The 17,217-nt window shown below is 64.8% G+C and overlaps 3 protein-coding genes across 10 annotated transcripts in view; 2 read left to right on the top strand and 1 right to left on the bottom strand.

Annotated features, from left to right (window-relative positions):
• LOC110387440 (collagen alpha-1(XVI) chain-like) overlaps window positions 1–4,186 on the top strand; it is a 19,409-nt gene extending 15,223 nt beyond the window's left edge. For 4 of the 5 annotated variants that reach the window (XM_021375563.1, XM_021375564.1, XM_021375565.1 and 1 more), the window contains 21 exons: window positions 77–130; window positions 511–564; window positions 684–728; window positions 801–854; window positions 1,015–1,050; window positions 1,276–1,338; window positions 1,406–1,477; window positions 1,581–1,634; window positions 1,725–1,769; window positions 1,873–1,917; window positions 2,035–2,088; window positions 2,172–2,225; window positions 2,340–2,390; window positions 2,507–2,596; window positions 2,687–2,722; window positions 2,796–2,840; window positions 2,931–3,119; window positions 3,209–3,275; window positions 3,342–3,518; window positions 3,661–3,738; window positions 3,822–4,186. In XM_021375563.1, coding sequence (XP_021231238.1) covers window positions 77–130; window positions 511–564; window positions 684–728; window positions 801–854; window positions 1,015–1,050; window positions 1,276–1,338; window positions 1,406–1,477; window positions 1,581–1,634; window positions 1,725–1,769; window positions 1,873–1,917; window positions 2,035–2,088; window positions 2,172–2,225; window positions 2,340–2,390; window positions 2,507–2,596; window positions 2,687–2,722; window positions 2,796–2,840; window positions 2,931–3,119; window positions 3,209–3,275; window positions 3,342–3,518; window positions 3,661–3,738; window positions 3,822–4,024 — 1,566 coding nt within the window. In that variant the 3' untranslated portion in view covers window positions 4,025–4,186. The remainder of the gene's footprint in view (window positions 1–76; window positions 131–510; window positions 565–683; window positions 729–800; window positions 855–1,014; window positions 1,051–1,275; window positions 1,339–1,405; window positions 1,478–1,580; window positions 1,635–1,724; window positions 1,770–1,872; window positions 1,918–2,034; window positions 2,089–2,171; window positions 2,226–2,339; window positions 2,391–2,506; window positions 2,597–2,686; window positions 2,723–2,795; window positions 2,841–2,930; window positions 3,120–3,208; window positions 3,276–3,341; window positions 3,519–3,660; window positions 3,739–3,821) is intronic. The other variant, XM_021375562.1, reaches the window with a different exon arrangement.
• On the top strand, window positions 4,775–6,959 carry PEF1 (penta-EF-hand domain containing 1). 3 transcript variants are annotated; one of them, XR_002432525.1, is made up of 6 exons: window positions 4,824–4,901; window positions 5,032–5,128; window positions 5,208–5,363; window positions 5,520–5,663; window positions 6,276–6,579; window positions 6,688–6,959. XR_002432525.1 is itself a non-coding variant. In XM_021375581.1 (5 exons), exons 1-5 carry the CDS (start codon window positions 4,881–4,883, stop codon window positions 6,503–6,505), a joined length of 648 nt encoding a protein of 215 aa, XP_021231256.1. In that variant the 5' UTR covers window positions 4,824–4,880; the 3' UTR covers window positions 6,506–6,959. The 3 variants fall into 3 exon arrangements, 2 of the variants coding, with proteins under 2 accessions (XP_021231257.1, XP_021231256.1); XM_021375581.1 differs by having other exon boundaries at window positions 6,276–6,959; XM_021375582.1 differs by lacking the exon at window positions 5,032–5,128 and having other exon boundaries at window positions 4,775–4,901; window positions 6,276–6,959.
• TINAGL1 (tubulointerstitial nephritis antigen like 1) lies at window positions 8,766–15,614 on the bottom strand. 2 transcript variants are annotated; one of them, XM_021375570.1, is made up of 12 exons: window positions 15,544–15,614; window positions 14,634–14,959; window positions 14,177–14,240; window positions 12,638–12,730; window positions 12,423–12,537; window positions 11,486–11,609; window positions 11,215–11,365; window positions 10,656–10,839; window positions 10,420–10,465; window positions 9,902–10,025; window positions 9,545–9,590; window positions 9,279–9,419 (listed from the first exon to the last, which is right to left on the bottom strand). In XM_021375570.1, the coding sequence occupies exons 2-12, from the start codon at window positions 14,944–14,946 to the stop codon at window positions 9,279–9,281; spliced, it is 1,401 nt and encodes a 466-aa protein (XP_021231245.1). In that variant the 5' UTR covers window positions 14,947–14,959; window positions 15,544–15,614. The 2 variants fall into 2 exon arrangements, with proteins under 2 accessions (XP_021231246.1, XP_021231245.1); XM_021375571.1 differs by lacking the exon at window positions 15,544–15,614 and having other exon boundaries at window positions 8,766–9,419; window positions 14,634–14,946.

Here is a 17,217-nt window from a genome sequence, read left to right as displayed (position 1 = left end):
AGTGGGGGGGAACACCGCTGTCCCTGTGCACCAGCCTGGGGTGCAGCTGGCTCAGCACTGCCCTCCCCCTGCACAGGGACCCCCAGGACAGCCTGGCTACCCCGGAGCCACGGGCCCCCCTGGCCTTCCTGTGAGTAATGTGGGGAGCCCTGCAGCATGTACCAGCCACCCCTGCCACCTTCTGTGTCCCCGTGTCCCCCCCCCGGTGCCCACTTGGGCCCCTGTGCTGCCAGGGACTGGTGGGCGGTCATGGGACCCTGAGTGCCATGTCCCTACAGGGCTCACCCCTGCCCCATCCATCCCTTGTCCCATATGTCTCCAGTGCTCTATTGATTCCTTCTGTTTGCTGTGCCCCCCCCATCCACTGTGCCCCATTCTTTCCCTCTGTCCATCCCTGTGCCACATTCATGACCCTTCTGCATCCTATGTCCCATCCACACTCCATGTCCCATCAGTTCCCCGTGTCCCATCTGTGCCCCGTGTCCCTGCTCCATTTCCTTCCTCCTCCAGGGCATCAAAGGTGAACGAGGCTATGTGGGCCCCCCCGGGGAGAAGGGGGAACCGGTGAGTCCAGCTCTGTGCCCAGCAATGTGGGGCAGAGGGGCTGGGGGCTCGTCCACGTGCCCCCTTGCTGTGGGGTCCTTGTAGCTGCCTCCAGCTGAGTCCTGTCCTCCCTCCCCCAGGGCCCCCCCGGCTTGGATGGGCTCCCCGGTGCCACGGGACCAGCGGTAGGTGTGGGGTTGTGGGGAGGGAGCGGTGGTCCCAGGGACCCCAAGGGGCTCACGCTTGGCTGTCTGCAGGGACCGAGGGGCGAGCGCGGGCTCCCGGGCGGTGCTGGTGAGAAAGGCGACCAGGTGAGATCCCCAGGTGGCCAGTGGCTGGACCCACCCCTATAGTCCCATCCCTATAACCCCATACCCACACCTCTGTCCCACTGGCCTTGTCCCCTTTGGGAAGAGGTGCCGGGACCCCTGGGCATTGGGCAGGACTCAGCTCAGCTCTTTCTCTCCGCAGGGTTTCCAGGGCCAGCCTGGCTTCCCAGGGCCACCTGTGAGTACATCCCACAGGGCAGGTGATGCCTGTCCCCATTTGTGTCCCCAAAGGGTTGGGGGAGCAAGGTGTGGAGGGGGGCAGGATCTTCTCCCTGGACACGTGCTATGGGACAGTGCAAGGAGAGGATTCCAGTAGCAAACCAATTGCAATGAGTTTGGGGATGAAGGGATGCATGAGGTGGGGATCTCATTCACCCCTGGGGAACATTGCTCTCCTCCTCAGGGGCCCCCCGGCTTCCCAGGGAAGGTCGGCCCAGCTGGGCCACCGGGACCTGCAGCAGAGAAGGTGAGTGTCATGGGGACAGGTGTGGGCGGTGGCACCAGGGGACACCCTGACCCTGGTGTTCTCACAGGGCAGCGAGGGCGTGCGTGGACCCACGGGGATGCCAGGGCCCCCCGGACCTCCTGGACCCCCAGGCATTCAGGTAAGGGCTCCCCCTGCTCATCACAGTGCTCCTGTCCCTGTGCTGGTCCCTGGGGAGCTGCTCTGGCCTTGTCACCCCCCAAGTCTCCTCCTTGTCCCTGCAGGGGCCAGCTGGCTTGGAAGGACTGGATGGCAAGGACGGCAAGCCAGGGCTGCGGGTGAGGTGCTGGGGTGTGCCAGGCTCTGGGGGCAGCACCACCCCCTAGCCCCTGGATGTCCCCAGCCCGTGTCTGTCTTTTTCTCCCTAGGGTGACCCTGGTCCCCCCGGGCCACCAGGGATGATGGGTCCTCCGGTAAGCGGTGGCTTTCCTGGTGCCCAGAGTATCCATGGGCTGCACCAGTGTCACCACTGTGGCATGTGCAAGTCCTGACCCCAACCCACTTCTCTCGCTCCAGGGCTTCAAGGGCAAAACGGGGCACCCAGGGCTCCCGGGACCAAAGGTGAGCGGCTGGGGGTCCCTCGGTGTCCCCAAAGCAGCGGTCACCCTGCTGTGGTGACAGCCCCATGTGAGGGTCTCCATGCATCACACTGCCCACCCCGTCCCTTTGTCCTTGCAGGGTGACTGTGGCAAACCTGGTCCCCCTGGGAGCACGGGCCGTCCTGGGGCAGAGGTGAGAGAGTGAGGAGGGGGCAAGGGAGCCCTGTGCTGAGTGATGGGACCCACACCCCCCCTTCATCCTACTGCCTTCTGCAGGGTGACCCCGGTCCTATGGGACCCCAGGGCCGGCAGGGACCCCCGGGACTCATTGTAAGTAGCTCTGTTCCCTTGGAGCGCACTGGGATGGTGCAGGGAGTGCTATGGGGTCATGTTCTCAAACCAAGGAGCAGTGTCTCCTGCTGAAACCTCTCTCTCTGCCCCCAGGGTCCCCCTGGCAGCCCGGGGCAGCCAGGTCCTGCTGGCCTTGCTGGAGTGGTGAGTACCCATGGGGCTGCCCCATGGTCCCCCTACAGCCAAGAGGCAGGATGGGGACAGGGACGGGGACAAAGAGTGGTGGCCATCCTCATCTCACTCTGCATCCCACACCGCAGGGGCTGAAGGGTGAGCGTGGCTCGGCAGGGGACCGAGGTCTGCCGGGGATGCCAGGACAGCCAGGGCCACCAGGACACCCAGGGCCACCGGTGAGAGCAGTGGGTGGGCGTCCCCACCGCACAGGGGACAGCGAGCACCGTGCCAAGCACACCTCATATCATTCCACTTTCATCCCACAGGGGGAGCAGGGACCAGATGGACCCATTGGTAAAGAGGTACAAGAGGGGCAGTGCATGCTGGGGTACCCCCGGGACAGCCCCACCACCCCGCTCCTCCCTGTCTCCCCAGGGCCCCCCAGGAAAGCCTGGCACTGCAGGACCCGCTGGCCAGAAGGTGAGAGCTGCCACAGTTCCCCCATGGTGTCCCAGCCCCACATCACATTGGGGGTGCCATGGTGAGAGCTGTCTGTCTGTGTCCCCGCAGGGTGAAGCCGGGTCCCCTGGAATGCGAGGGTACCCAGGGGAGAAGGGCCGTGCCGGCGCTCCTGGGGGCCCAGGGAAGAGCGGCTCCATGGGCCCCATAGGGCTGCAGGGTCCTGCAGGAGAGAGGGGTCCCCCTGGCTCTCCAGGACCTGCAGGCAGCCCTGGGCTGCCAGGACCCCCCGGGATGATGGTAAGCGGGGGGCAGCTGGGGGGCAGGAGCCCGACTCCAAGGTGCAGAGCCAGGGCTCAGTGGCCGTGTCTTTTCTGTGTCCCCTCCAGGGTGACGTGGTGAATTATGATGAGATCAAAAGGTTCATCCAGCAGGAGATAAGCAAGATGTTTGATGGTAATGGGGTGATAGGGGCAAGGGCTGGATTTCCTCCAGCCCCCGCTGAGCCTCCTGTTCCCACAGAGCGCATGGCATACTACACCTCCCGGATGCACTTCCCGGTGGAGATGGTGGCGGCCCCAGGCAGACCAGGTCCCCCGGGCAAGGATGGGCTGCCTGGCCGGCCAGGACCCCCAGGATCCCCAGGGATGCCAGGGCAGATCGGCAGAGAGGGGCGGCAGGGCGTGCCAGGCATGCGGGGTAGGTGCTGCCCGCCGTGTCCCCAAGTGCTGGGATGTCCCCTGTGATGGGGTCTTGTCTTTCACACCCGTGGTGTCACCACTGTCCCTAAGTGCTGGCTATCCCCAGTAATGGGGTTTCACCATTCGCACCTCTCCTCCAGGGGAGCCGGGTGCCAAAGGAGAGAAAGGGGAGAAGGGCATGGGGCTGATGGGGGACAGTGGCCCACCGGGACCCCCAGGTGAGTTCCCATTCCCTCTCCACGTTCCTGATGTTGCCATCAGCTCGGTGCCACCTTCCTCCATCGCTCTCTCTGCCTTCCAGGTCCCCAGGGGCCACCAGGCTATGGGAAGATGGGCCCTCCAGGCCCTGTGGGGCAGCAGGGCATCCCTGGCATCCCCGGTCCCCCAGGTGCCACGGGACCACCAGGCAAAACAGGGCACTGCAGCCCGGCCGAGTGCATGGGTGCTCTGCCCATGGAGCAGCCGCTCTTCCAGCCCAAGAATGCCAAGGGCCCCTTCGGCTGAGCCGGCCCCACCGCTCTGCACTGCTGCTCTTATTCTTGCCCCCGTTTTCCAGGGGGCTGTGCCGGTCCCGGGGGTGCGGGTGTTGTCTGGCTCCGTGGGTGGGTGGTTGTTGTAGGGCAGGTGGATCCTGCCCAGCTGAAATACAGCCGTGCTGCTGCCCCACGCCTCGGCTCCTCTTGTGTGGTGTCTCTGATCATCCTGTCCCCATCCCCGTCCCTGTCCCCATCCCTATCCCCAGCTCTGTGTGTGGGGCTGAGGCCAGTGCCCTGCTCCTGCCCTGATGAAGGGGCTGGTGATGATGATGATGATGGTGGTGGTGATGAGTGGTGATGATGGCAGTGGTGATGATGGTGTTGACAATGAAGTGATATTGACGATGGAGATCGTAGAGTATCTCCAGTTGGAAGGGACCTGTAAGGACCATTGAGTCCAGCTCCAGTGGTGATGATGATGATGGTGTGGTTGATGGCAAGGATGGTAGCGATGGTGATAGCTGTGGTGGTGGTGATGATGGTAGTGATGTCAGTGATGTGATGTTGATGGTGGTGTGATCCTGGACCTGATGTGGGGGTAATCCCGCACTAGTACTGGCAGTGGGAGGTCCTCGAAGGTTCCTGACCCTGCTCCTGGGGGCTCCCCGCCCCGATCCCAGCCCCGCAGCTCCCGCTGCACCCTACGAGCCCCACTCTGCCCCATCCAACATCGCCGCTTTAAGCCTCTCCATCACGTGACCACATCCGCCGGGGGGGCGGGACCTCCGGCCTCATGCGCAGGGCTCGACCAATAGGAGCTCGAGACGCCCACGACGACCGGAAGAGGGGCGAGCGGGGGCGGAAACAGTGCCGGAAGCGGAGCGATGGCGGGGTTCCCGGGGCAGGTGCGGCTGGGGCCGGGGCTCGGGGGCGGTCCCGTGTTGCACGGGGTTCCGAGGGTGGGCTGGGGAGGACCTAGGTCGGGTTAGGCCCAGCGCTGGTCTCTCCCTGACTAGGCTCTGCTCCCGTCCGCAGGGCTACCCCGGCGCGGGCCAGCCCGGGCCCTACTCCGGAGGCCCCTACAGCGGCGGCACGGCCCCCGGGCAGCCCTACGGAGGAGCCGCTCCCGGAGGTGAGCGGGGAGCGGTGCTGAGGGAGAGGAGGCCAAGCGCTGGGCTGGAGCCGGAACCGCCGGTGCCGTTTCTCCGCAGGCGGGGCGCCGCCGGGGGTGGACCCCGAGGCTTTCTCCTGGTTCCAGGCGGTGGACGCCGACCGCAGCGGTTACATCTCGGTGAAAGAGCTGAAACAGGCACTGCTCAACTCCAACTGGTCGGCGTTCAATGACGAGACCTGCCTGCTGATGATCAGTGAGTAGGGGCTGCTGCTCCCACGGGCCCCGGGGACTGCTCGATGTGGGCACACCGAGGGAGGGCGCTGGAGCCTACACGCAGTCCTGGGTTCCCCACGACTGTCTGTGCTCCTCCCCTCACTGCCCTGTGTGTGCTCTTCTCCATCGCTCCCAGACATGTTTGACAGGACCAGGTCGGGGCGCATGGATGTGTACGGCTTCTCGGCCCTGCTGCGCTTCATCCAGCAGTGGAAGAACCTCTTCCAGCAGTACGACAGGGACCAGTCGGGCTCCATCAGCTTCAGTGAGCTCCAGCAAGGTGGGTGAGGGACAGAGGCCCCACACCTGAGTTCCCCAGGGAGCACTGCCCACTTGCTGCTAATTTGCAGGCCAGCACAGAATCATTAAGGTTGGAAAAGATCTGTGAGATCATCTAGTTCAGCTGCTAACCCGTCACCACCGTGTCACTAAACCACGTGAACACCCCCAGGCACGGTGACACCACCACTTCCCTGGGCAGTCTGTGCCAATGCCAGACCACTCTTTCAGAGAACAGCTTTTTCCTAATAGCCAATCTAGTGACCCCCCCAGCCCCATTCCTGCTGTTAGTTCTCTCTGAGCTCCCAGGTGTCCACTGCATCATGCTGAACTGGTTGAACCGGCTGCAGTGTGAACTTCTTCCTTAGGGAAACCCCTCCTCCTGTTGCCCTTCCCAATGGCATGTGACTAAGCCCTGTGTTCTGGGAGGAGCTCTTGGGTGTGTGTCAGATGGAGGGGAAGAATGTCTGGAATTCCTGCCTAGATTTGGTTCCTTCCTCTTGAGAACCCTGCCCACACTCAGCCCCTGACCGAAGCCCTTCTGGAACATGCTGGGGGGAGGGCCCCATCACCCTTCTCGGTGGGGTTTAATCTGTGTGTTTCTCACTCCCAGCGTTCTCCCAGATGGGCTATAACCTGAGCCCCCAGTTCAGCCAACTGCTGCTGTCCCGCTACGCCCAGAGGTCCTCCAACCCCAGCATCCAGCTCGACCGCTTCATTCACATCTGCATGCAGCTGCAGAGCCTCACGGACGCCTTCCGTGAGAAGGACACGGGGATGGTGGGCAACGTGCGGCTCGGCTACGAGGACTTCCTCACCATGGTCATGACACGCATGTTGTGATGCCCGAGGCCAAGGGGGAGTGGTGGCTGTGCTGGTCCCTTGCTGTGCCCCCACCCTGGGGCCCCATGCTGCAGGCAAGGACACAGGGCTCTGAGCCCTGCTATCCCCCACCCCGCTCCCATTCCTCATCCCCACTGGATGGCAGTGGGTCCCTCTGTACTGCAGCATGACTCTGCCCCCAGGGCTGTGCCATGGTGTGTGACAACCAAACCAGGAGGGAGCCTGGGCTGTGCCTCCAGGGACTGTGCCATGCCTCCAGGGAGCGCCTGGATCTTCTCCTGCCAGCCACAGAATCGTACCAAAACCCGGGCCCACCTCGTGCTGTTCACAGGCAGGGTTAGGTTCCCTCATTGCCAATGTCTGTATTGATTTCTTTCTGTCTGTGGAAGCCGAGCTTGGAAATAGTTTACAGCTTATTTTTCTAGCTCTAATAAAAGAAAGACCCCTGGCACCATGTCCTGGCTGGTTTGTGGGGCACTGGCAATAAAACGCTGTCGTTCTCCTGCTGAGACACAGCCATGAAAGTGAAGGCCAACATCAAGGTTTGTATTTTTCCTTCCCCGTGGTTCTAAAATGATGTGTGTGTGTAGTTACTGTTTAATTGGCCCTAATGAGAAGTGCACTGAATGTTTTGTGTAAGCCGTGTTTCGTTTGTGTGGGTAGAGGACTTTCTATGAAAGAGTTAAAGGACTTGATCTGGTGCTCTTAGGAGAAGCAACAAGATTCTGTTGTTTTTCTCAACTTTGGCCCCAGGTGCGACTTTCTGAGTACCCATAACAATTCCACAAATATTTGGAGTTGTATTCTGGTGAGTAAAGCCTTTTCTGGACTATTTTAGGAGCTGACTTTTGTGCTATTTCAGGCGAGGCTGCAGCTCCGGCCAGCTGGCAGCAGGCACACAGCAGGGTGTGTGTGCGAGCAGGCACAGCCCCTGCCTCGATACATTTATGTATCGGCATCTATTTACAAATATTGGTGTGTGTAGGTGTGTATATGCAGACAGACAGATGTTGAGGTAGAGGTGTGCGTGTTTCTATGCAGTGCACGCAGACGTTGGGTGCAGGGCAGGCTCCAGCCACCAGGTGCCGCCCCACTCCGCGCTGGGGGCGCGGCCAGAGCACACAGAGCCAAAAAAAACCGAAAGAAAAATAAAATAAAGCAGAGAAAATGCAAATTGGGGGTGCAATGTGTGGGTGCTGAGCAGGAGGGAAGCATCCCAGGGCAGCTCTAAGCTGGGCACGGTGGGAGTACAGATATGGGCAGGGGATGGATGTGGGTACAGAGCTGAGCACGGCCTGGACAAAATGCAGCCATGAACGGGAACCCAGTGGCTGAGAGCAGGGCTGAAACTGCGCTTCTAAAGGAGAAAAAAGAAAGGTTGGATTTCAGTTTATTCGTGCAACTTGGAGCTGCGCAATGGATCTCAGGGCACGCCGTTTCCGCATTGCAACTGATTAGGAAAAAAAAAAAATGTGCTTTTAAAATAGTTGTGAAGGGTCAGTGCTGTTAGTACTTATGTTGGTGACCCTGCCTTCGCAGGGGGTTGGAGCAGCTGCTCTCCAGAGGTCCCTTCCAACTGTGGGTACCGACCTGAGCACAGGAATGAGTGTGCAGTGGCAGCGTGTCACGGGCAGGGCTGAGCATCCTGCCCGGCGTGGTGCAGCACGACACAAGGGTCCCAGCCTGGGGACAGCCCCCACCTCCCCCCTGAGGCTGCTGCCACCCTCCCCAAACCCAACCCTCCTGGAATCCCCCTCTTCCAAAACCTGACACGCGCTCCTCCCGGTGCTGGCTGTGGATCTGCGCGTGCCCACAGCTCCTCCGGCCCGCGGCCGAGGTCACAGCGTGCCGGCAAAACAGGAAAGAGGACAATGCAGCTCTTATCGGGCCCCGTGCAGCCCTTCCAGGTTCTGACCCCGCTCAGGGATGGGGGGGCCCAGGCTGATCCCCCCAAGGATGGGGCTCGTTGGGCAGCTGGGCCACGTGCCCACAGCACAGTGGGGGGAGGGGGGGGGGGAAGGAGCAGCGCTGTATGGGAAGGAGGAGACTTCCAGGAGATTTATTTACAAATAATAAAAAGCAAAATAAATACAAAAAATCTTAAAAGTACAGCCAGGTTCGTGGGGGGGGGGGGGGGGGTAACTCTCATCCCTCCTGCAGCCCTGTGGCAGAGATGGGGACACAGGGGAGCTCTGGAGTCCCCAGGGCTGGTGGCAGTTTCCCTGCACCGGGGCCTTAGCACCATAGGGACGGGTGGGAGGGGGCTGCAGGGACCACATCCCCATCTGGCAGCACCCAGCCCCCACTTCCTCCATCTCTGGGGGCTCAGATAGACCCCTCCAACCTCCCCCCCATGTGCTGTTTTGCTCCCTCCAGCTCCATTGGGGGCAGATCCAGGGCTGCAGGAGCTGTGCTGTGCCGGAGGGGGGGGGAGGAGAGGGGGTCCCACTGCCCCTCCTGCCTTATGCCCCTGACAGGGGGACTCAGACACCCAGGGCAGGAGTGGCTGCCTTTGAAGGGCCCCCGGCTGCCAATAAAGCCAGCTGAGCCCGGGGTGGATTAGTGTGTAAATCCTCTATCCCATAGGCAGCGCGATGCCCCCTGCCCTGGCCCCATGCCCCATGCACGGCCCACTGCATCCGGCTGCTGTGTCAGCACCCAGCGGGACGAGGGGTCCGAGCCAGGGTGCCCCCACTGGGGATGGGGTCGGGGGGGGAGCACGGTGCCGGGCAGGGACAAGGACAGCTCCGTGGGGGCTGCGGTGCCGGGGTGCTCACTTGTGGGGCATGTCCTCCATGCTGACACGGCCCCAGACGCCCACCACGAAGCTCTCCACCTCACACTCGTTGACGCCCCGTGCGATGCGGAAGTGCCCGTCCTCACCCCACGCTCTGCCCCACGAGTTGGCCGCAGTCTGCAAAGGGGACACTCAGCGCTGGACCCCCTCCCCAGCACCAACTCTGGTGCTCGTACCCTCCCCGGGATGCAGCCCCCAAGCAGGAGGCTGAGCCCCACTGAGCTCATCACACCGGTACTCACCCAGTATTTTTGGATCTGGCCATCGGGCAGCTGCTCCTCACCCCACCTGCAGCAGGAGGGCAGTGAGCAGGGACCCTGGGCACCCCATGGGGTGGCACTAGGGAGGTCCAGGACCCCTCCCGAGCCCCAGTACACAGGGCTGTGCCTCCATCCCACATCCCCAGCCCCACTGCTGAGCACAGCACGCTCCTGCCACTTGTGGCTGCAACCCCAGTGCACGCAGTGCAGCCCAGCAGCCTCCTTCCCTCCCCCCTTCCTCACTCTGCCCCGAGGAAGGTGGACGCCTTTCCTCCCCCAGGGGAAGCATTTCTCCAGCCCCGAGTGCTGCTCTGCACTCCCCAGCCCCCCCCGACCTACCCTGTGATTTTCACTGAGTGCGTGCCGTGCCTCTGGTGCTTTGGCCCCTTCCCCTCGGCCACCGGTGTGTGCCGATAGATCCCGCTCTTGTACAAGAAGAAATCCTCGTGCACCTCCAGGATGGCTGTGGGGTTGGGGACAGGGGTTGGGGATGGGTGCTGAGCTCTGTGTCCCCTAGAGCAGAGGGCGTGAGCACAGAGGACACAGGGCTACACTGGGGACACGGGACAGGGCTCAGCTGCACGGGGGAGGAGGATTAAGAAAATAAAATCAAATAAAACCAACTGCCGAGACAGAGATTAACTTCGAGAAGTTAATGAGCAACAGGTGCCAGCGGGCAGCTCCCTGGGGCTGCGTTAAGCATTAAGCAGCACAAGCAGCAGGACGGGGGGGGGGGGGGGGGGGGAGAAGGTCCTGAGCTGTCCCAGAGGCACCCATCCCCCCCACCCCCCTCAGCTCAGCTCAGCCCCCAGGCACAGACCCCAGTTGTGCAGTGCAGTGCCCCAGCTGCTCCTTACCTTGCACGGGGCCATTCTCCATCAGCTCCTTCATGATCTCCTTCTCCTGCAAGCACAGAACCAGCTGGTATCAGGGGTCAGGGTCCCCACCTGTTGCCCCCATAGCACCCAGCAGGGTGACACCACATCCCCTGTGCCGCGTGGAGGGGCAGCTCCACATCCCACCCTGATATCACGTCCCTCCCCTGCTGTTTTTCCCCCCACTTTTGCTCCCTAGATCTCCCCCAGGTGCTCACGCTGGGGGCCAGGCGGTAGGCGGGGGTGGACTGGTAGATGTCGTTGGCGTGGGTCTGGGGGTTGGGGCAGCGTGCTGTGGCCTGCCGCTTGCCCCGGCCCGTGGAGCGGCTGTGCATCATGCAGGGCTGTGAAACAGGCTGGCTCTCCTGGCTCGTGAAGGGGTAGCACTCGTCTGTCACCACCCTGTGCAAGGGATGGGGATGAGAGGAGGGAACAGGAAACCTGGACCCAGCCCCGTCCTCATTCCCATCTCTATCCTCATTCCTGTCCCACTCGCCATCCCATCTCCATCAACATCCCATAGCCATCCCTGTCACCATCTAATTGCCATCCACACCCCCACCCCTTCACCTTCCCATCATCTTCACCATTGCCATCCCAACATCACTACCATCCCACTGCCATCACCATTACCATCACCACTGCTATCTTAACCCCATCCCCATCCCCACTCCCTTCCCATCCCATCCCCATTGCTATCACCATCACCATCCCAACCCCATCCCCGTACCCACTGCCATCCTACAACCACTGCCATCCCATCCCCTCCCCGCTCACCCCCTCCTGCGCAGGTACCACCAGGCTCCATCCAGCCGGCCCCCGCTGCAGCCCTGCTGGTTGCGTGTGTCGCAGGACAGGAGGTTTTGGGGCGACAGGGAGGGCGTCATGTGCCCCATGGAATGGATGGAGATGCGGTCGGAGGCGACGGCTGGGGACGAGTACAGCGGTCAGGGATGGCGACAGCCCCCCCAGGGTCCCATCCCACTCCCACCACTGCCACAAGTGCCTGATCCAGCCCCTGTCCCCATCCCATCCCATCGTGTCTCACCTGCTGTGGAAAAGGCCCAGGAGCCAGCACAGTTGCCCTGGTCCAGGGGCTCGTGGATCATCCCGGGCCACTTGGTGGCTGCGTCAAAGTGGCGGGGCAGCACCTCATTGGAGTCCATGGCCATCTGTGGGGACACGACCTCATGGCAGGGGACCCCCACTCCAAGGCATCCCCGGAGCTGCGGTCCCCAGCACCACGCAGTGCACCCCAACCCCACAGCAGACACCACGGCCAGGATGCGGTGCCGCTCTGAGGAGCTGTCTCTCTCTCAACCTCTGCCAAATTCAGGTTCAGCAACAGCACCTCCAGCGCGGAGCATCCGGCCCCGGGTGCCAGCAGGGGCGGTGGGGGCCCTCATTGTGTCCCCCGCTCCCGGGGCTGACTCACGCCCGGCATTTCCTCTTCGGGGCCACGCACAGCGCAGCCCTCCTGGGGAGGTCACAGCACCCAGCGCAGGAAACGCTGCTAAAATTAAACCTCGCTGGGAGTCAAGGCCGTGGCCATGGGTGTGCGCCGCACGCTCGGCTCATCCTGTCCCCACGGTGCGGCCTCTGGGGCCGCCTGGAGCTGGAGGACTCCAAGTTCTGGGCACGGCATGGGATGGAACCACCAGGTCCCACAGAGGTGTCACCACGGATGCGCCACTATACGCCCATAGCCTGCTATGGGGTGAGCAGGAGGTGCCCCATGGGGCCGGCTGTGGCCGCAGCCCGGGGGCATCCCGCTCGCACGGCTCTGCCGACTCAGCAGCTATGGGGCCGGCTTTCCGATGGGAACCCAGCAAGGAGGGACGGGGCAAAAACAACACTGGCAGCGCAGGGATTGCGAGGGGGAATGTGCTGAGCTGCTGTCTCCAAAGAGCGGGGCAGCCCGCGGCACCCGCCCGGCACGGAGGCTTTGGGGCTGGGGGTTATGGGATCTGTGGGGTCCCACTCACGTGCAGCTCGTTCATGTTCATGACGGTGGGGGGTGGCCGGAAGGTGCCCAGGCGGTAGCGCATCCCGTCCTCCAGCGTCATGCCCCAGAACTGGCTGTAGTTGGCTGCTCTCCACCTGCACAGAGCACGGGATGGTGTCGGGGCACCCGCAAAGCACGGAGGGGTGAAGCACCCCCTGCCCCACTCCCATCCCTTAGGTCACTTACAGCCCTTACCCGTAATTTCCCCTATTGACGGCGTCGATGAGGTCCCCATCCATGAGGCACGCGTGTTCCTCACACTGCCACTGCCCTCCAGGGCTGCAGGTGCTGTGGGGAGGACATGGTCAGTAGGTGGGGGGCAGCAACGCCAGGAATTGGGGCCCCCCCACGCCTGCCTGGTCCCCACAGCAGCCCCGAGGACATAGGACAGAAATGAGCTGAAAAGCCTCCAGGGCTGCAGCCATCAGCGGGGTGTGGACGTGAGCCCAGGGAGGGGCTGTGCTGCCCCGAGCTGGGAGCACTGCGCAGCCCACGGGGGACCCGGGGGGGGGGGAAGGGCGAGGGGGGGGGTCCCCACAGGGAGCCTCCGGCCGTGCTCCCCCCGCATTGCCAGCAATGCTCGGCATGCGGCCCCGCTGCCCGCAGCGTGAGCTCCCGGCACGCCGTTCCCTTTTATGGAGCCGAGCTGTGGGCAGAGCAGCCCCGCTCCCCATCCCCATCCCAACCACCCCACTGGGGTCAGAGCACCACGCCGACCCCAATTCCCGGCATCGCCTCCCCCAGGAGCCTCCCCACATCCCAGCCATTCCCTCCAGCCCCACATCCCCCCCTCCAGCAGAGGACAAATCCCAAGGTCCCGTTCGGAGCACGCAGTGCGAATCCCCCGATATCTGCTCTCCCCAGGCGCTGTGAGGCAATGGAAAAACCCCGTAAGACGCTTCCCGAGCTCTTCACCCCTCGCTGCCCTGCTTGGCCATGGCTCTGGTGACCCCCGCTGCTTGCTGTTAACTCCTTGGACACGGGCTCTGAGCAGCCCAGCTGTCAGGGGCATATTTGGGGTGCAGCCAGGCTGCGCACCCACAGCATCTCCCTGCTCCCCACAACCCCTCCGCATCTCCCACGCGTCGCATTTTCCCCCCATACAACCGCCCCAGGTCGGGGCAAAGTGCAGCAAGAATTGCTCTCTGCATTCCAAGTACGGGGGAAGAAGATTTGGGGCGCAGCGGGGATGCATTCCCAGCACAGACACTGCTCCTCCGAGCACGGGGGGGGCCTCAGTGCCCCCCACTCCCACGTGCCCAGAGGGGCGGCGGGTGGCTCAGGGAGGGCTGTGCTCAGCCTGCAGCGCTGCATGGGGCTGCTCGGGCACGCAGGCGCACACGTGCAGGCGCACACGTGCATGCACACGCCCTGGTGCGCGGCTCCAGAGTGAGCATTGGATTTGCCCCCCATCCCCAGTGCAGGTCTGCGGGGCTGCTCCTCGGCTGCAGCTCCACGCTGCCCACCCCAGCGTGCCTGCAGGGCCGGGCCAGAGATAACCCCGGTGCAAACTGCGAGCTGCCGGCACGCAGCGCTGAGCCGGATCCCCACCTGGAGCAGGATGGGGCATGCGCGGCCCATCAAGCCGGGGCAAGCTGGGTGCGGGCACAAAAACCCCAAATACGGCACAGCAAAGGCGGCCGGCCCCGGCCCCCGCCACCCAGCACGGCCCCGGTCAGGGTTGGGGGTCGGGGTGCCCACGCCGCGGGGCCGGTGCAGCACAGGGGCACTCACCACAGGTTGCAGTTGTCCCGGAACGTGGCCCCGCTGGGATAGATGCGACCGGAGCGAGCGCAGCCTGGGAGGGAGAGAGGAGGGCACGGGGAGGGTTAACTACAGGGCTGGGACGGGATAAAGGGGCCACTGATACCCGGAGCTGGCTCCGCTCTGCGGGGACTTCTGAGAGCGCCTTGTGCCGAACGGGGGGGGCCGCCCCGGTTCCCCCCCTCCCTCCCATCCCGCCCCCGCTGCCCGTGGGGTGAAGTCGGGGACGGCGTGCCCCTGCCCCAGACACGACCCGGGCGGCACCCGGCCCCGTTCTGCCCCACGGAGAGCGGCTCCGCAGCTCCCACGAGTTCCCGCAGTCGCGCTCCACCGCCGTCCGGACACGCGCATCCCGCAGCCGCGCACCGCTCTGCCGCCGCCCCGCGGGGGGGGGAGGAAGGGGGGGGCTGGGGGGGGTCCGTCTCACCTGGCGCTTTAGGGAAGGGGGCCGGGATGCCCAGGCAGTACTCCCAGAAGTCGGGGCAGCAGTCGGAGACGGTGCGGTTGCAAAAAAGGTCGCAGTAGCAGATGGTGTCGAGGTAGGGCACGGCGCAGCCGTCGTCGCGCCCGCGGCAGCACACGTCCCCGCGCTCGCAGTAGGAGCCGCCGGCGTCGACCACCCCGTGCTCGTACAGACCCGGGGACAATTCCCGGCGAGGCCGTGCCCGGGCGGCCGTGCCCACCGCCGCCAGCAGCCAGAGGCAGAGCAGGGCCCAGGGCACGAGCGCGGTGCTGGCCATGTCCCCGCAGCCGCTGTATGGGACAGGGGTGGTGTGCGTGGGGACCCCGAGCCCCTCCCCCGGGGTTGCCCTGTGCCGGGCGCTGGGGCGTTTCGGGGTGGGCTCTGCGCTGCCGCAGGGACTGGGACCTCAGATCCAGGTGACGCGCAAATCCTTCGCATTCCTCCATCTCCCGCCCAAGTCCTTAACGGAGCGCCCACGCAGCTCCGGAGCGAAGGTCCCACCCGCACTAAGACCCCCGCCCTTCGCCCCCCGTCCCTGCCTGCCTCTCGTTCCCGTGCCCACGCACCGCTCGGCCCCCTCCTGAAGCGGAGCCCACGCGGGACGGGGCGGCCCCAGCCCACGGCGGAGGGGCTGCGTGGGATCCCCACGCCGAGCCCGGGCTGTGCCCCATGGAGGAACCGGGCCGGGAGCGGCTGCCCGAGACGGGGGGGCCTCAGCGGTACCATCGCTGTTATGAGTTCCCCAGTCTCAGCCCACGGCCGTCGGGGAAAGAGAGAGGGACGCGATCCTGGGAGCCCAAAGAAAACCCATGGAGGGCCCAAGGTGAACGGAACTGAAGAGGCTCGCCCTGAGCACGCGCACCCCGCCCCGTACCTGCCGCCCCGCCGTGCACCGCTCCCCGCCGCCGCAACCGAGCGGCTGCTCTGCCTCCGCCGCTCCCTTATAGCCGCGCCCCGGGGGGGGAGGGGGCACGGGGAGGTGCCGGGGGTATCCCGGGGCGGGCCGCGCTGCCCCACCCCGTTCCGAATGCGTTCGGTGCCACCGCCCTCAGAGCCCCTTCCCCTGTCGCTGTGGGGGGACCCTCGGAATGTTGGGGCCAAAGAGAACGCCCGATAGGAGCTCCGCGTCCCCCGCCCCGTCCTTCGCAGGGTGGGGGTCCCCGGACCCACCAGCTCGCGGGGTGGGGAGTGAAGAATGGGCCGTGTGTGTGTCCCCGTGCCCAGCACCTGCTTCTGCCCGGGGGGGACGCGGCTGTCCCAATGCTGGGGCACACGCTGAGGGTCACCTGCAGGCAGCGCCGTGCCCCCTCGCCCCCCCCCCCAGCCCGGTTCTTCCCGGGGGGTTCTGGCCCCGAGGAGCGGCCCCGGTGCTGCCGAGGGATTCCCCGAAGATACTCCCGGTGCCCGGACGAAGGCAGCGGGACTCCCGGGGCGTGCTCCGAGCACCCAAAGTGGGGGGTCCTACACGAACTCCCCCCCTCAGGCAGCGCAGCCCGGAGCTTTTTTTCCTGAGCACGCGGCCTTGGGCTGCCGAGAACTTCAGGAAGGAACTGGGTCCGGCCCGGAGCCCGGCTGTCTGCGGACGCACGGGCAGGAATTCGGAGTGAGTCACGAATTCTCCGAGACCCTCCGGGGACAGAGCAAAGCCACCGCGAGAGGGGACATCCCTTCTTCTGCTCCGCATCCTTCTGCTCCCGTCCCTCCCTCAGTAGGGGCAGCATCCCCATGCTCCTTCCTGCAGGTGCCCTCGGTGGCTCCCGGCAGGACGCAGGGACGCGGTCGCTGGGCCACAGCTCCTCCCCCTCCCCCCCCCCCCCCCCGGTCCCCGCGTGGGTGAAGCTGCAGCCACGACCCAGAGCGCTGCAGGGAGCCCAGACCCGGAGCATGGGGGGCACACGGGGGCTCACCCCCCAAGGAGCGGCGCTGCCAGCGGGGAGCAGGGCGGAGCAGAACGGGGTTTTTGCTGCAAAGCAAGCCCGCAGGTTACAGCACCCGGAGCTGCACCGCCAGCAGGTGGGGGTTCCCCGGGCAGTGCCCCCCTCCTCACCCCGAGCGCTCAGCGGGGCCACCCAAAGACCCCGTCCCGACAGAGTCCCCCCCCGCAGCCAGGCTGCTCTGGGGGGAGAAAGAGGAGGGGCTACAGCGGCCGCCCCATAGCCGGTGGTTGTGGGGCCGGTTGTTGGCGAAGGCGCAGTCAGGAAACGCGGGGAAGGAGCGGCCAAGAGTCCGGCTTCCTCCCGGCAAAGGGCGGCGCTGGGACACTGCGGGCTGGGGGACGCGGCCCCATGGGGTCCTGACGCGTGGGGCGGGGGGGAAGGCATTGCCACCCTCCTGGGGGGCTGCAGCTTTGTGGGGAGGGGGCTCGCACCCGTATCTTGCCTGGAACACTCCCGGGGCTATTGCAGTGCCGTGCCCATCTGGGGACACCCCATTTGGGGACACCCCATTTGGGGACACCACAACCCCACCCCGCCCTGCGGCGGCCCCGGCCCGCAGCCGGCCGAGCTGGGAGCTGGGAGAGTGGCTGGAGGGGACGGGGGGGAGGGGG

Source organism: Numida meleagris, chromosome 22, assembly GCF_002078875.1.
Source record: "Numida meleagris isolate 19003 breed g44 Domestic line chromosome 22, NumMel1.0, whole genome shotgun sequence".
NCBI lineage: Eukaryota > Metazoa > Chordata > Aves > Galliformes > Numididae > Numida > Numida meleagris.
Note: the sequence above shows the minus strand (reverse complement) of the source record. Positions and strands in the feature narration are given on the sequence as shown.

Bases quoted from the DNA above. Each gene is read 5' to 3' on its own strand.
- TINAGL1 (XM_021375570.1), bottom strand. From the start codon at position 14,946: ATGGCCAGCACCGCGCTCGTGCCCTGGGCCCTGCTCTGCCTCTGGCTG. The intron at 10,466-10,655 runs GTGAGCACCTGG...CTGTGCTTGCAG, and splicing joins CCTACCGCCTGGCCCCCAGC to GAGAAGGAGATCATGAAGGA. The intron at 9,420-9,544 runs GTGAGTACCGGT...TCCCCTTTGCAG, and splicing joins GCCAGATCCAAAAATACTGG to ACTGCGGCCAACTCGTGGGG.
- PEF1 (XM_021375581.1), top strand. From the start codon at position 4,881: ATGGCGGGGTTCCCGGGGCAG. The intron at 4,902-5,031 runs GTGCGGCTGGGG...TCCCGTCCGCAG, and splicing joins TGGCGGGGTTCCCGGGGCAG to GGCTACCCCGGCGCGGGCCA. The intron at 5,364-5,519 runs GTGAGTAGGGGC...CATCGCTCCCAG, and splicing joins GACCTGCCTGCTGATGATCA to ACATGTTTGACAGGACCAGG.